The sequence below is a fragment of the Salvelinus namaycush genome, chromosome 1 (genome assembly GCF_016432855.1).
Source record: "Salvelinus namaycush isolate Seneca chromosome 1, SaNama_1.0, whole genome shotgun sequence".
In the NCBI taxonomy this organism is placed as follows: Eukaryota; Metazoa; Chordata; class Actinopteri; order Salmoniformes; family Salmonidae; genus Salvelinus; species Salvelinus namaycush.
In genome coordinates this window covers 25331929-25344536 of record NC_052307.1, presented here as the reverse complement: position 1 = coordinate 25344536, position 12608 = coordinate 25331929, and the positions used below count along the sequence as shown (strand labels likewise).

The window sequence follows — 12608 nt, the reverse complement described above, 5'->3', positions numbered from 1 at the left end:
CGGTCTTTGCAACTGTGTTATCATTGTATTACATTTACTGAGCCCTTGTATCTGCCTACATTGCTAGGATCTTTCAAAGACCATGTTTTATACTGGAAGTGCTTTAGTAACTCATGTAAAAATGCAGGCCTTTGATAGGTTCAGACTGGAAGTATGGACAAGGACACTGCACTAACACTCAGACCCTGGAACATCTGTTGGAAACTTGTGGGGCACTATTTATTATGACTGTTGCAATAGTGTCTAGTACTATACTTTGTGTCTTTTTAAAATGGGCTTTGACAGTGTACAATAGGATTAAGTATTCACAATTATGCCCATGGATTAACAATTTCCCTATCTCATCCATAAAATTGCCATTATGGCAGATAATGTAACTTGCCAAGATTTCCAAATATGCAGTTGGACAATGATTCAACTAATGATTCAATTAAGGAAACATTTTAATAGTTAATATGGCAATTGAAAATACAATAAACACTTGAAGGGAAGTTGAAGCAATAGTCCTAGGATGCACATTTCCTTAAGATGTTAAAATAATTAAAAAGAAAAGCATTACTCAAGTTACTTTACTGGAGGGAAAGTCCTTAAAACGATATTCATTCCAAGACAAAGTGGTCAGGTAAAGATGCAAAGAGCCACCTCGGACAGAAACAGGAGTGATTTCTTTAGGCGTAACTGCTGAGAGAAGAGCACTTCCTTGAAGCAATGAATCAGGTCCCAACTGAAGGCAAGTGCCTCTGCAAAGTATCCAGTGAGAGTCCTGATGGTGAACAACATTGGTCTCACGTACCCCCGTAGAACCAACATGGCGGAGACACCTGGTGCAATGCATCTGTTGAAAGCCAAGATGGCTGAGCAAACTGACAGGGAGCACTGACAAAGAGTTGAACAAGCTTGCAGAATTGATTGGGTGGTCTTGAAGCCTTTCTCAGTTTGGCCAGTTTTGGAACCAATAGCCTTGGAGGTATAACAGCGATCATTGACACTTGAACACACATTTATGTCCTGATGAGAAATGACAACTGACAGCATCAACCTAAAGGCTGTGTTGAACTTCAGTATGGCTGAAAGAAAACATGCACAACAGTTGGTAAAAACAAGAGCAGCCTCCAGAATTGTTTCATTGCATTGGCTTAGTGCTAAAATGGCCTCAAGTGCAGGAGTTGTGCAATCACCAAAGGCAACCATAGCCTTATACACAGAGCCAAAAAGTCTAAATCCTCTAACCACAGTGAACATTGTTGAAAATATATGTTTTAGTCCTTTAAGATCTTTCACTGTCAAAAGACGACAGAAGGCGTTGTAAACATCCTTTACGCACCATTTCAGTGTCATAGCATCATTTTGCTTAAGCATTCAGTTCTCTGGGTTTATCAGTCCTCATTACGAACTAACAAGGGCAAGGCATCTAATATAGTGGCAAACAGTGCAATTACCTCTGATCTTGAATAACTATCAACAGCTGCTGCAGCTGCCACACCTTGCCAAGGGTGCATCTCAACAGTTTAAAGTGGCTTCCTCTCCTTGTCTCATTTCATCCATCTGCACTAATTTCTTCTGCTCATTATGAAGACTATTGTATAGTCCATTGACAGCTTTTGTTGTGTGTTTACTGTTGATGCCTACTCCTATCAGTTTACTGACTGGGTGTGTTCAACCAAGGAGTTTAACAGAGCATTTTGTCTTAAAGCAGTGATCGGTTGACTTTTATCGCAATTGAAGAATACTTGACTGTCAGTTAGCTTCCCAGAAAGAATAACCAGAGGCTTTCTACTGGATTTACTGGGTCATAATGTTCTTGAGTTATTATTTGCCTTCTGTTGAATCCAGTGTGAGGGGCCACCAGATACAGTGTTAACAGTGCTTTGTAGATGGATGAGGGCTGGCCTCCTTAGGACTACACAGTGAATTTGAACACTATGTCATAATGGCTTGGAAGAAATGAGGGGTGGAAAGTGTGCAACTTCTGCCAAGACATTTCTTGCATTGTGTTTGGCCTCTATGGAAGGGGTCAATGAACGCAGCTGAGCATTATATTTCCTTTCTCTGTGATCTAGGGACATAAAGGATAATATTCTATATACCATTTAAAGCAACCAAAGCCTTTTGTCTATAGGTTGTTTGTTCTGAGTTATTTGGTTAATACATAGTAATATTTGGTATATATTTATTCCTCAGTTTGAGGATTCAAGTGAACAATTGTTTTATTTCGTCCAAATGTCCCCTATATCCCTCCCACTATATGCCCAAAACACAATTATGTAATGTATAATTAATACTGGCACGCCTTTCCTCCAGCCTTTCCACATTTCCTGCAGATTAGATGATGTCTAATATTTTCCTAGATAGCTCACTCCATTTGTAGATGTGACATAATTCAACATATGAACATCTGGATGCTGTTAGCCGCGAATCACAATCATTACATTTTTTCTATGATTGAGGCAGGGAGGTACAGTCTTTGCACTGTTAGTAAATGGTGCATAGTTGGTGAACCCAGTGACTCCAACATCCTTAACAACATTAGGAGCAAGGTATTCAAAAGAAAGGGGCTGAAAAACGTATTGCTTCAGTGATGTCTAACCAGCTGGTAAATTGAATGTTTCTCTTTTGTATGCTTTTAGTATTGAACATTTTTAAGAGGCACTGATAATAATGACATGTGGATGTCTTCCAGAATGAGTTTGGAGCGTGCCTATGATCCAGCTGGGTGGGATTTGGGGATAAGAGGGTGGCTTTATGAAATGTGAGGTCTACTAATCTCTTTACAAGTCTCTGGTGATGTGTTTAAACTATGGGACATTGCCTGCTTGCACCTTGTCATTAGGAGCACCATGAAGTACATCGAAATAGTACATTTCACAGGTCAAGAATTGTATCCATCTGCTTTAAATCAGTGTTTTTCAATCCAAGACATTGCTCTCGCTGCTTTAAATGTCACAAACAAGCATTTTACTACACTGAGCAAATCAAACATTAGGAACACCTTCCTAATATTGAGTTGCACCCCCCCTTTTACCCTCAGAGCAGCAAGGTGTTGAAAGCGTTTCACAGGGATGCTGGCCCATGTTGACTCCAATGCTTCCCACAGCTGTGTCAAGTTGGCTGGATGTCCTTTGGATGGTGGACCATTCTTGATACATGCAGGAAACTGTTGAGCGTGAAAAGCCCAGCAGCATTGCAGTTCTTGACACAAACCGGTGTACCTGGCACCTACTACCATACTCCATTCCAAGGCACTTACATATTTTGTCCTGCCCATTCACGACTCTGAATGGCACACATACACAATCCATGTCTCAATTGTCTCAAGGCTTAGAAATACTTCTTTAATCCGTATCCTCCCTTTCATCTACACTGATTAAAGTGGATTTAACAAGTGACATCAGTAAGGGAGCATAGCTTTCACTTGGATTCACCTGGTCAGTCTATGTCATGGAAAGAGCATGTTTTGTATACTCAGTGTATGTGTGCATAACAACAAATCATAAAAAATACACAGTTTGAAAAAATTACTTCAAGGATTCAACGTTTACTTCATAAACTCTAAATGACAATTGGTTACATAGCAATGACAGCTAAATCTGTACTTGCTTATACTGCCTTGCTTTCCAGTCTCCCGGCTACAGTACACTTCTTTTGACCTGAGAGCCTGGCAGGTGCATGGTCAATAAGTCTGTAATGAAAATGTGATTCCTTCACAAAGGAACACAGAGAGTGACTCCACTTCAAGTTTTCTAGACCCAACATAAAATGCCTTCCTTTGCTACACATATTCAGATTGCTAAATATTTGGATGCGCCTTTTACTATACAAAATCAGACATCTGTACATCAATATGTACTTTCATGAACTTGACTCAATACAAAACCAACTTTCCATGATTGTCTCCAATCTTCCTCTTATGGATAGGCAGAAGGCCTGGCCCATATTACACCATCTGGAGGTATAGTAAAGTGTCTGATGCTGCAGGGGAGATTCTGATCCATTGTGTGGACAAGATCCCAGTCACTGGCACAGAACCACACATGCAGATGCCTGCCTACATGTGTGTCTGGGTGTGATAATAAGACATATAGTTTCATCAAGTGTGTTTACATAAAACTCATCCTGTTTTATGGGCAACTCAAAGCATTACATAATCCAACTTGTGCTTGGAATATTTTGACCCATAGACTGCCTATAGACTTAGCATCAATAGTTGAAGTCGTCGTGGCCCGGTTCAGAGGCTAACCATCATTACCCTATGATATTCTTTGGTCAGTTACACAATATGTAATTAGATTTTTTTTAAATGTGACTTCAATAAACCACATTGAACCACAGGAGCAGCAATGACAAAACATTTTTAACATTTTTGGGGGGAAGGCCAAGGATATATACGTCATAACATTTTGAGATGAAATACAACATTGTAAACCCAACTATATAACATTAACCATTGATAGTGCTGATTCTGAGGAATTTGGCATAATTGTGAGGACTCGTATGCACACATTTATTGTCATTTATTCGTAATGATTATTTCTTTCACCACAACAATCATACTCTGCAAAATAGTTATCCAACACTGAATGGACAATACAAAGACAAAAAGTAAGACATATTTATACACGCTATATGTATAAAACATTTTAGGAATGCTATAAACTAACAAAGACCCATCATATGAATCAAACACTGTCACATGGATGAACAAATTACTTAAACCACTGGAATGTAATTGCTCTCCAATAACATTCTGTTTTTAATTAAAGGCACATTTAAGGCGTAAAATCATCCTTTATGCTGTCATTAAGAAACATTGTCCTCGACTTGACAGTAATTGTGCAATGCAGCAGGGCATTTGGCACTGGGACATTTTTGTGATTCTAAGAATCCTTCCACTGCTCATAATAACTTGTTTGTCAGTGAAAAACAAATATTGCATGTGGAAAATTCAGACTGATACATTATCGGAATGTCATTTGGAGACATCTCTCAATTTCTTTCTGAACCTAATACCTCAGCCATCTCTCAAGAGCCTCAGTTCATTTTTTTAAAACAGGCAACCATCCAACACTTGGCTTTACTTTGTTACGACGATATCCATCCATTCTTCTGTTGGTTGTAGAATGGACAGATGGGCTTAGCCCTTATTGCCATGGCAAGGTAACAGTATTTTGTGCAGACCTGGCCAGCTATGGACAACATAGATCTGTCTATAACGAAAGCTGTCCATCAGGAGATATCCGTGGAACCTCAAGTACAACTTCTCTTTGTACTCTTGACCTACATGTGTACATGGGCCACTGTAAACAAATAGCTGACAAGTGTGTGAGCCACACAGATATCCTGGGTGGCAGTAGAATGAGGGGACAGTTGTGATTCCTGTTGATCTGCCTTGTACTAGTACTAGTCAACCCCTGCCCTCCCAATCACTGCTGAGGATTTACAGAGAGGGGCGTGGTGGTGGGCGGGCAGGGGGTGGGGGCAGAGAGCCTTGTCCTGGAGGAGGGGCCTGAGGGGGTGGGGGCAGGGGGCTGGTTGGGGATGCAGGGTGTGGCGGGGAAGGGGGGCACATAGGAGGAGGGGGTATATGCAGAGTGGTTGGAGGAAGGGCTGGAGTTGGAGGAGGAGTGTAAGGTGGGGGTGTGATGGTAGGAGGTGGAGTAATGGGAGGAAGAGGAGTGGTAGAAAAAGGAGGGGGTTTTGAGGGCAGTGGAGGCAGTGTGGAGGTGGAGGTGGAGGATGGAGAGGGGGAGGCTGGGGGGCTGCCGGTGGGAAGGGGGAGTTTGCCTTGGGGAGGTGGTGGGTTGCAGCCTCTTGGAGGGGTGTAGATGGGGGCTGAGTGATGGTTGTAGTGGGGGTAGCGAGGAGGATTGGACTTGACCCGGGTGAAGTTCATGCATCGGCCCTGAAATGTAAGAGAGCGACAAGGTTAGAATAACGCAATGTATTATTTCTGAATCAACTGGTCAGTTGTAGAGGTGGTGTGGTTCAAAGTAAAAAGCAATAAAGGTATACATTCTCCAGTCTCTACACACATCTAAGAGACACAGATCTCATGATAAAAATTAGGAAAGTCGGTCACATTGATGTTTCACAGACACCAGTGAGGAGATTTTATTTTATGCTATTGTATTGCTTTGTCAGTTGTGCTGGTCAGTTGAATTAGCTGGAGGCATAAAAATGTCTCTTGCTTCGAACTGTTACAAATTGAATGGACTGATTGCTACAACACATGTTCCTACAGCATGGCAACTTTTTTAAGAGAGCGTGTGCACTGTCCACCATCGACATTTCTATTTCAAATGACTGGGTTAGGGAGACCAACACACATGCTGTGATTTCCCATCATGATTCATGTCTGCATAGTGTCAGTGCTAAATCCAAAGAAAAATCCTTGCTGCAAAACTTTTACTCAAAACAAGATGTTTGTGATGCTATCCCAAACAATATCAATGCAAAGAACAGAGAGTACATAGACCTATGCTTTAAGATTCATGTAGTTTCAAGTTTATTAGTCGTATGTACGGGATACGCATGGTAGACAGCGTCCAACAAAATGCTTACTTGCAGGTTCCTTCAGAACAATACAACAACAATAAGAAATAATAAAAGATAAGAATACGAACATAAAGTAAATTGCAATAGAATAGAATAATAGATTTTAGCATAAGTATAACGTATGAAGGCACAATTCATAGTTCCAAATGTAGGGGGGGGGGGGAAAGTGTATAAATTGAGCAGTTTAATAAAAGTCTGGTAGCGACAGCTGTGATGTGTGTGTAGCATGAATTGAAGCAAAACATGTATACGCAACATGCAACAATTTCAAAGATTTTACTGAGTTACAGTTCATATAAGGAAATCAGTCAATTGAAATTAATTCATTAGGCCCTAATCTATAGATTTCACATGACTGGAAATACCGATACGCATCTGTTGGTCATAAATACCTTTAAAAAAGGTAGGGACGTGGATTAGAATAGCAGTCAGTATCTGGTGTGACCACCATTTGCCTCATGCAGGGCGACACATCTCCTTTGCATAGAGTTGATCAGGCTATTGATTGTGGCCTGCGGAAGGTTGTCCCACTCCTCTTCAATGGCTGTGCAAAAATTATGCTGGAACACACTGTCGTACAAGTCGATCCAGAGCATCCCAAATGCTTAACGGGTGACTTATCCGGTGAGTATGCAAGCCACGTAAGAACTGGGACATTTTCAGCTTTCAACATTATCAACAACATTATCATGCTGAAACATTATCATGCTGAAACATTATCATGCTAAAACATGAGGGGATGGCGGCGGATGAATGGCACAACAATGGGCCTCAGGATCTCATCAAGGTAACTCATCAAGGTAACTCTGTGCATTCAAATTGCCATCGATAAAATGCAATTGTGTTCATTGTCCGTAGCTTATGCCTGCCCGTACTATAACCCCTCTGCCACCATGAAGCACTCTGTTCACAATGTTGATATCAGACCAGTCTCCCACACGACGCCATACATGCTGCCGTCTGCCGTCTGCCATCTGCCCGGTACAGTTGAAACCGGGATTCAACTGTGAAGAGCACACTTTTCCAGCATGACAGTGGCCATCGAAGGTGAGCATTTGCGACTGAAGTCAGTTACGACGCCGAACTGCAGTCAGCTCAAGACCCTGGTGAGGATGACGAGCACGCAGATGAGCTTCTCTGAGACGGTTTCTGACAGTTTGTGTAGAAATTCTTCGGATGTGCAAACCCACCGTTTTATCCACTATGTGGGTGGCTGATCTCAGGCCATGCCGCAGGTGAAGAAGCCGGATGTGAAGAGGGCACGACAAAGCCTATTGCCCCTCGAGAGACTGAAAAGATTTTGCATGGGTCCTCACATCCTCAAAATGTTCTACAGCTGCACCATCAAGAGCATCCTGACTGGTTGCATCACTGCCTGGTATGGCAACTGCTCGGCCTCCTGAGGATAGTGCAAACGGCCCAGTACATCACTGGGGTCAAGCTTACGGCCATCCAGGACCTCTATACCAGGCGGTGTCAGAGGAAGGCCCTAAAAATTGTCAAAGACTCCAGCCACCCTAATCATAAACTGTTCTCTCTGCTACTGCACGGCAAGCGGGACCGGAGCGCCAAGTCTAGGTCCAAAAGGCTTCCTAACAGCTTCTACACCCAAGTAATAAGACTCCTGAACAGCTAATCAAATGGCTACCCAGACCATTTGCATTGTCCCCCCCCCCCTTTTTTTTATGCTGCTGCTACTCTCTGATTATTATCTATGCATGGTCATTTTAACAAGTTTACATACACTTAGGTTGGAGTCATTAAAACTAGTTTTTCAACCACTCCACAAATTTCTTGTTAACAAACTATAGTTTTGGCAAGTCGGTTAGGACATCTACATTGTGCATGACACAAGTCATTTTTCCAACAATTGTTTACAGACAGATTATTTCACTCATAATTCCCTGTATCACAATTCCAGTGGGTCAGAGGTTTACATACACTAAGTTGACTGTGCCTTTAAACAGCTTGGAAAATTCCAGAAAATTATGTCATGGCTTTAAAAGCTTCTGATAGGCTAATTGACATCATTTGAGTCAATTGGAGGTGTACCTGTGGATGTATTTCAAGGCCTACCTTCAAACTCAGTGCCTCTTTGCTTGACATCATGGAAAAATCAAAAGAAATCAGCCAAGACCTCAGAAAAACAAATGTAGACCACCACAAGTCTGGTTCATCCTTGATAGCAATTTCCAAATGCCTGAAGGTACCACGTTCATCTGTACAAACAATAGTATCCAAGTATAAACACCATGGGACCACGCAACCATCATACCGCTCAGGAAGGAGACGCGTTCTGTCTCCTAGAGATGAACGTACTTGGTGCGAAAAGTGCAAATCAATCCCAGAACAACAGCAAAGGCCTTGTGAAGATGCTGGAGGAAACAGGTACAAAAGTATCTATATCCACAGTAAAACAAGTTCTATATCGACATAACCTGAAAGGCCGCTTAGCAAGGAAGAAGCCACTGCTCCAAAACCAACATAAAAAAGCCAAACTACGGTTTGCAACTGCACATGGGGACAAAGATCGTACTTTTTGGAGAAATGTCCTCTGGTCTGATGGAACAAAAATAGAACTGTTTGGCTATAATGACCATCGTTATGTTTGGAGGAAAAAGGGGGAAGCTTGCAAGCCGAAGAACACCATCCCAACCGTGAAGCACGGGGGTGGCAGCATCATGTTGTGTGGGTGCTTTGCTGCAGGAGGGACTGGTGCACTTCACAAAATAGATAGCATCATGAGGGAATGGGTCGTAAATGGTTCTTCCAAATGGACAATGACCCCAAGCATACTTCCAAAGTTGTGGCAAAATGGCTTAAGGACAACAAAGTCAAGGTATTGGAGTGGCCATCACAAAGCCCTGACCTCAATCCCATAGAAAATTTGAGCAACGAGGCCTACAAACTTGACTCAGTTACACCAGCTCTGTCAGGAGGAATGGGCCAAAATTCACCCAACTTATTGTGGGAAGCCTGTGGAAGGCTGCCCAAAACATTTGACCCAAGTTAAACAATTTAAAGACAATGCTACCAAATACTAATTGAGTGTATGTAAACTTCTTACCCACTGGGAATGTGATGAAAGAAATAAAAGCTGAAATGAATCATTCTCTCTACAATTATTCTGACATTTCACATTCTTAAAAATAAAGTGGTGATCCTAACTGACCTAAGAAAGGGAATTTTTACTAGGATTAAATGTCAGGAATTGTGAATAACTGAGTTTAAATGTATTTGGCTAAGGTGTATGTAAACTTCCGACTTCAACTGTATATGTACACTACCATTCCAAATTTTGGGGTCACTTAGAAACGTCCTTGCTTTTGAAAGAAAAGCACATTTTTTGTTCATTAAAAGAACATCAAATTGATCAGAAGTACAGTGTAGACATTGTTAATGTTGTAAATGACTATTTTAGGTGGAAACGGCTGATTTTTAATGGAATATCTACTGTGCATAGGCGTACAGAGGCCCATTATTAACAACCATCACTCTTGCGTTCCAATGGCACGTTGTGTTAGCTAATCCAAGTTTATCATTTTAAAAGGCTAATTGATCATTAGAAAACCCTTTTGCAATTATGTTAGCACAGCTAAAAACTGTTATTCTGATTAAAGAAGCAATAAAACTGGCCGTCTTTAGACTAGTTGAGTGTCTGGAGCATCAGCATTTGTGGATTCGATTACAGGCTCAAAATTGCCAGAAATGAATAACTTTCTTCTGAAACTTGGGTCCAGCAAAATTAAGGCAGTTTATACAATTTTGAAAACATTACAACACATTCACAGGTTTCACAACACACTATGTGCCCTCAGGCCCCTACTCCACCACTACCACATATCTACAGTGCTAAATCCAGGTGTATGTTGTCGTGTCTTTGACATCATTAAAACTGAAGACTTATTTATCAAATAACTCTGAAATTATTATTATGCGATTAAACTGATTAATCATGTAACTGTAATTAACTAGGAAGTCGGGGCACCAAGGAAAATATTCAGATTACAAAGTTATAATTTTCCTAATATAACTTTCAGATATTTTAATATCTGCTCAATTAGTCTTCGAATTAATTAATTATTATTTACCTTACGTTAGTCTCATTCCAAATTGTTGGTTATCTGCACGAACCCAGTCTTCACTATGAGTCATCCATACATAAATTGTCTTAAAATCATTTATTTACTAACTAAGTAATTCACAGAAATGCATCACACAAATAAACAAAATAGATATGTTAACAAAGAAATGATAGGGGGGTGTGCCCTAGTGGGCTAAACCGGTATGGCGGCTTGTTAGACAGAGTGATAATTATAACAATTGAAATGCTAATCCTCTGCACATGAACGCTCACTCATTCGGGAACAATTGCAATCAATATATATATTTACGCTCAGTGTGTCGTCGGGATCTCTGTTGAAAAGTTTGTTTCTGTTGGAGAGTCTGTCCGCCCTCTCTCTCTCTCTCTCTGTCGTGGTTAGAATGGATAGTTCAGAGTGACATTCATTCATGTCGTTATAGGATAGATGTTTCGGCGGTTGTCAGTCTTCGCGTTCAATGATACCGAATTCCTAGCTGCAGACTAGTAGTTCATATCAAAGACTTGTTCTTATTCTGTCGGTATCGATAGTTTAAGAGTTTAACCACGTGGGATGGTTAAAAGTTCAGGAGTCTGGTCTCAAACCTTGGCCCTCTCGTTATCGAGGTAAGCTGGTCTGCAACCTTTAGCCATCTCGTAATTGAGGTAAGCTCGGTCTCGTGATAGAAAACCCGGGTGGGGGTTTTATTTGGAAGAGCAGAAAAGGGCCTGTCCCAGGACGCAATACCATAACTGTGCTCACAGGCGGTCCTCTGATTTAGTTAAACTACAAAGGGAATTGGAGTTTCCTTCATTAAACAGTCCAAAATTACATTACACAATTTCACAAACAGTATCATCCTCACTCATTCATCTTATACAACAATTAGATGTAAGCCTCATATCTGGGGCTATTGTTTAAACAGCGTTATGGTAATGTGGCCGTATTGTCTCCCATGAGTTTCACAAAATTGTACCAAACGGACCAGTTCGTAGCTGGATTCTTCACCGATCTTTTATACCTTCTCCAGAACATAAATGTTGTTCGGACCTCAAGTTCTGTGAGGTGGAAGAAATTCATTTGTTCTCTCTATGAAAACTCACTCTCTCTCTATACTGTGGCCATGAGGAGATAATCTCCTCCAGGAATTTACGACCTCTCTGACCACAGCAGCCTGGTTGTTGGAGACAGAGAGAGGGGGACGGTGCTCGCTGTACCCAAAGAGGGCAACGTCATGACAATGTATATAATGTATGTTATCGTGTGTGTGTGTATGCATGTATCTGTGCCAATGTTTGTTTTGCTTCACAGTCTCCGCTGTTCCATAAGATGTTTTTTATCTGTTTTTTTAAATCAAATTTTACTGCTTGCGTCAGTAACTTGATGTTGCTTGTTGGACCTGCCTTGTTGATAGTGTTGTTAAGAAGGCAGAGTATTGCTTTATTATAGACAGACTTCTTCCCATCTTAGCTACTACTGCATCAATATGTTTTGACTATGACAGTTTACAATCTAGGGTTACTCCAAGCAGTTTAGTCATCTCAACTAGCTCAATTTCCACATTATTTATTACAAGATTTAGTTGAGGTTTAGGGTTTAGTGCATGATTTGTTCCAAATACAATGCTTTTAGTTTTAGAAATATTTAGGGCTAACTTATTCCTTGCCACCCACTCTGAAACTAACTGCAGCTCTTTGTTGAGTGTTGCAGTCATTTCAGTTGCTGTGGTAGCTGACGTATATAGTGTTGAGTCATCTGCATACATAGACACTCTGGCTTTACTCAAAGTCAGTGGCATGTCGTTAGTAAAAAATTTAAAAAGCAAGGTGCCTAAACAGCTACCCTGGGGAATTCCTGATTCTAACTGGATTATATCTGAGAGGCTTCCATTAAAGAACACCCTCTCTTTATCTACATTATAGCAGGGTGTGTAAAGCAATAACACGTACGTTTATCCAGCAGCAGACTATAATC

The 12608-nt window shown here is 41.0% G+C and overlaps 1 protein-coding gene across 5 annotated transcripts in view; it reads right to left on the bottom strand.

Moving 5' to 3' along the window:
* Positions 1–3522: 3522 nt before the first annotated feature.
* antxr1a (ANTXR cell adhesion molecule 1a) overlaps positions 3523–12608 on the bottom strand; it is a 59016-nt gene continuing 49930 nt past the window's right edge. For 4 of the 5 annotated variants that reach the window (XM_038961870.1, XM_038961813.1, XM_038961941.1 and 1 more), the window contains exon 18: positions 3523–5899. In XM_038961870.1, the coding sequence (XP_038817798.1) occupies positions 5435–5899 (465 nt within the window). In that variant the 3' untranslated portion in view covers positions 3523–5434. The remainder of the gene's footprint in view (positions 5900–12608) is intronic. The other variant, XM_038962083.1, reaches the window with a different exon arrangement.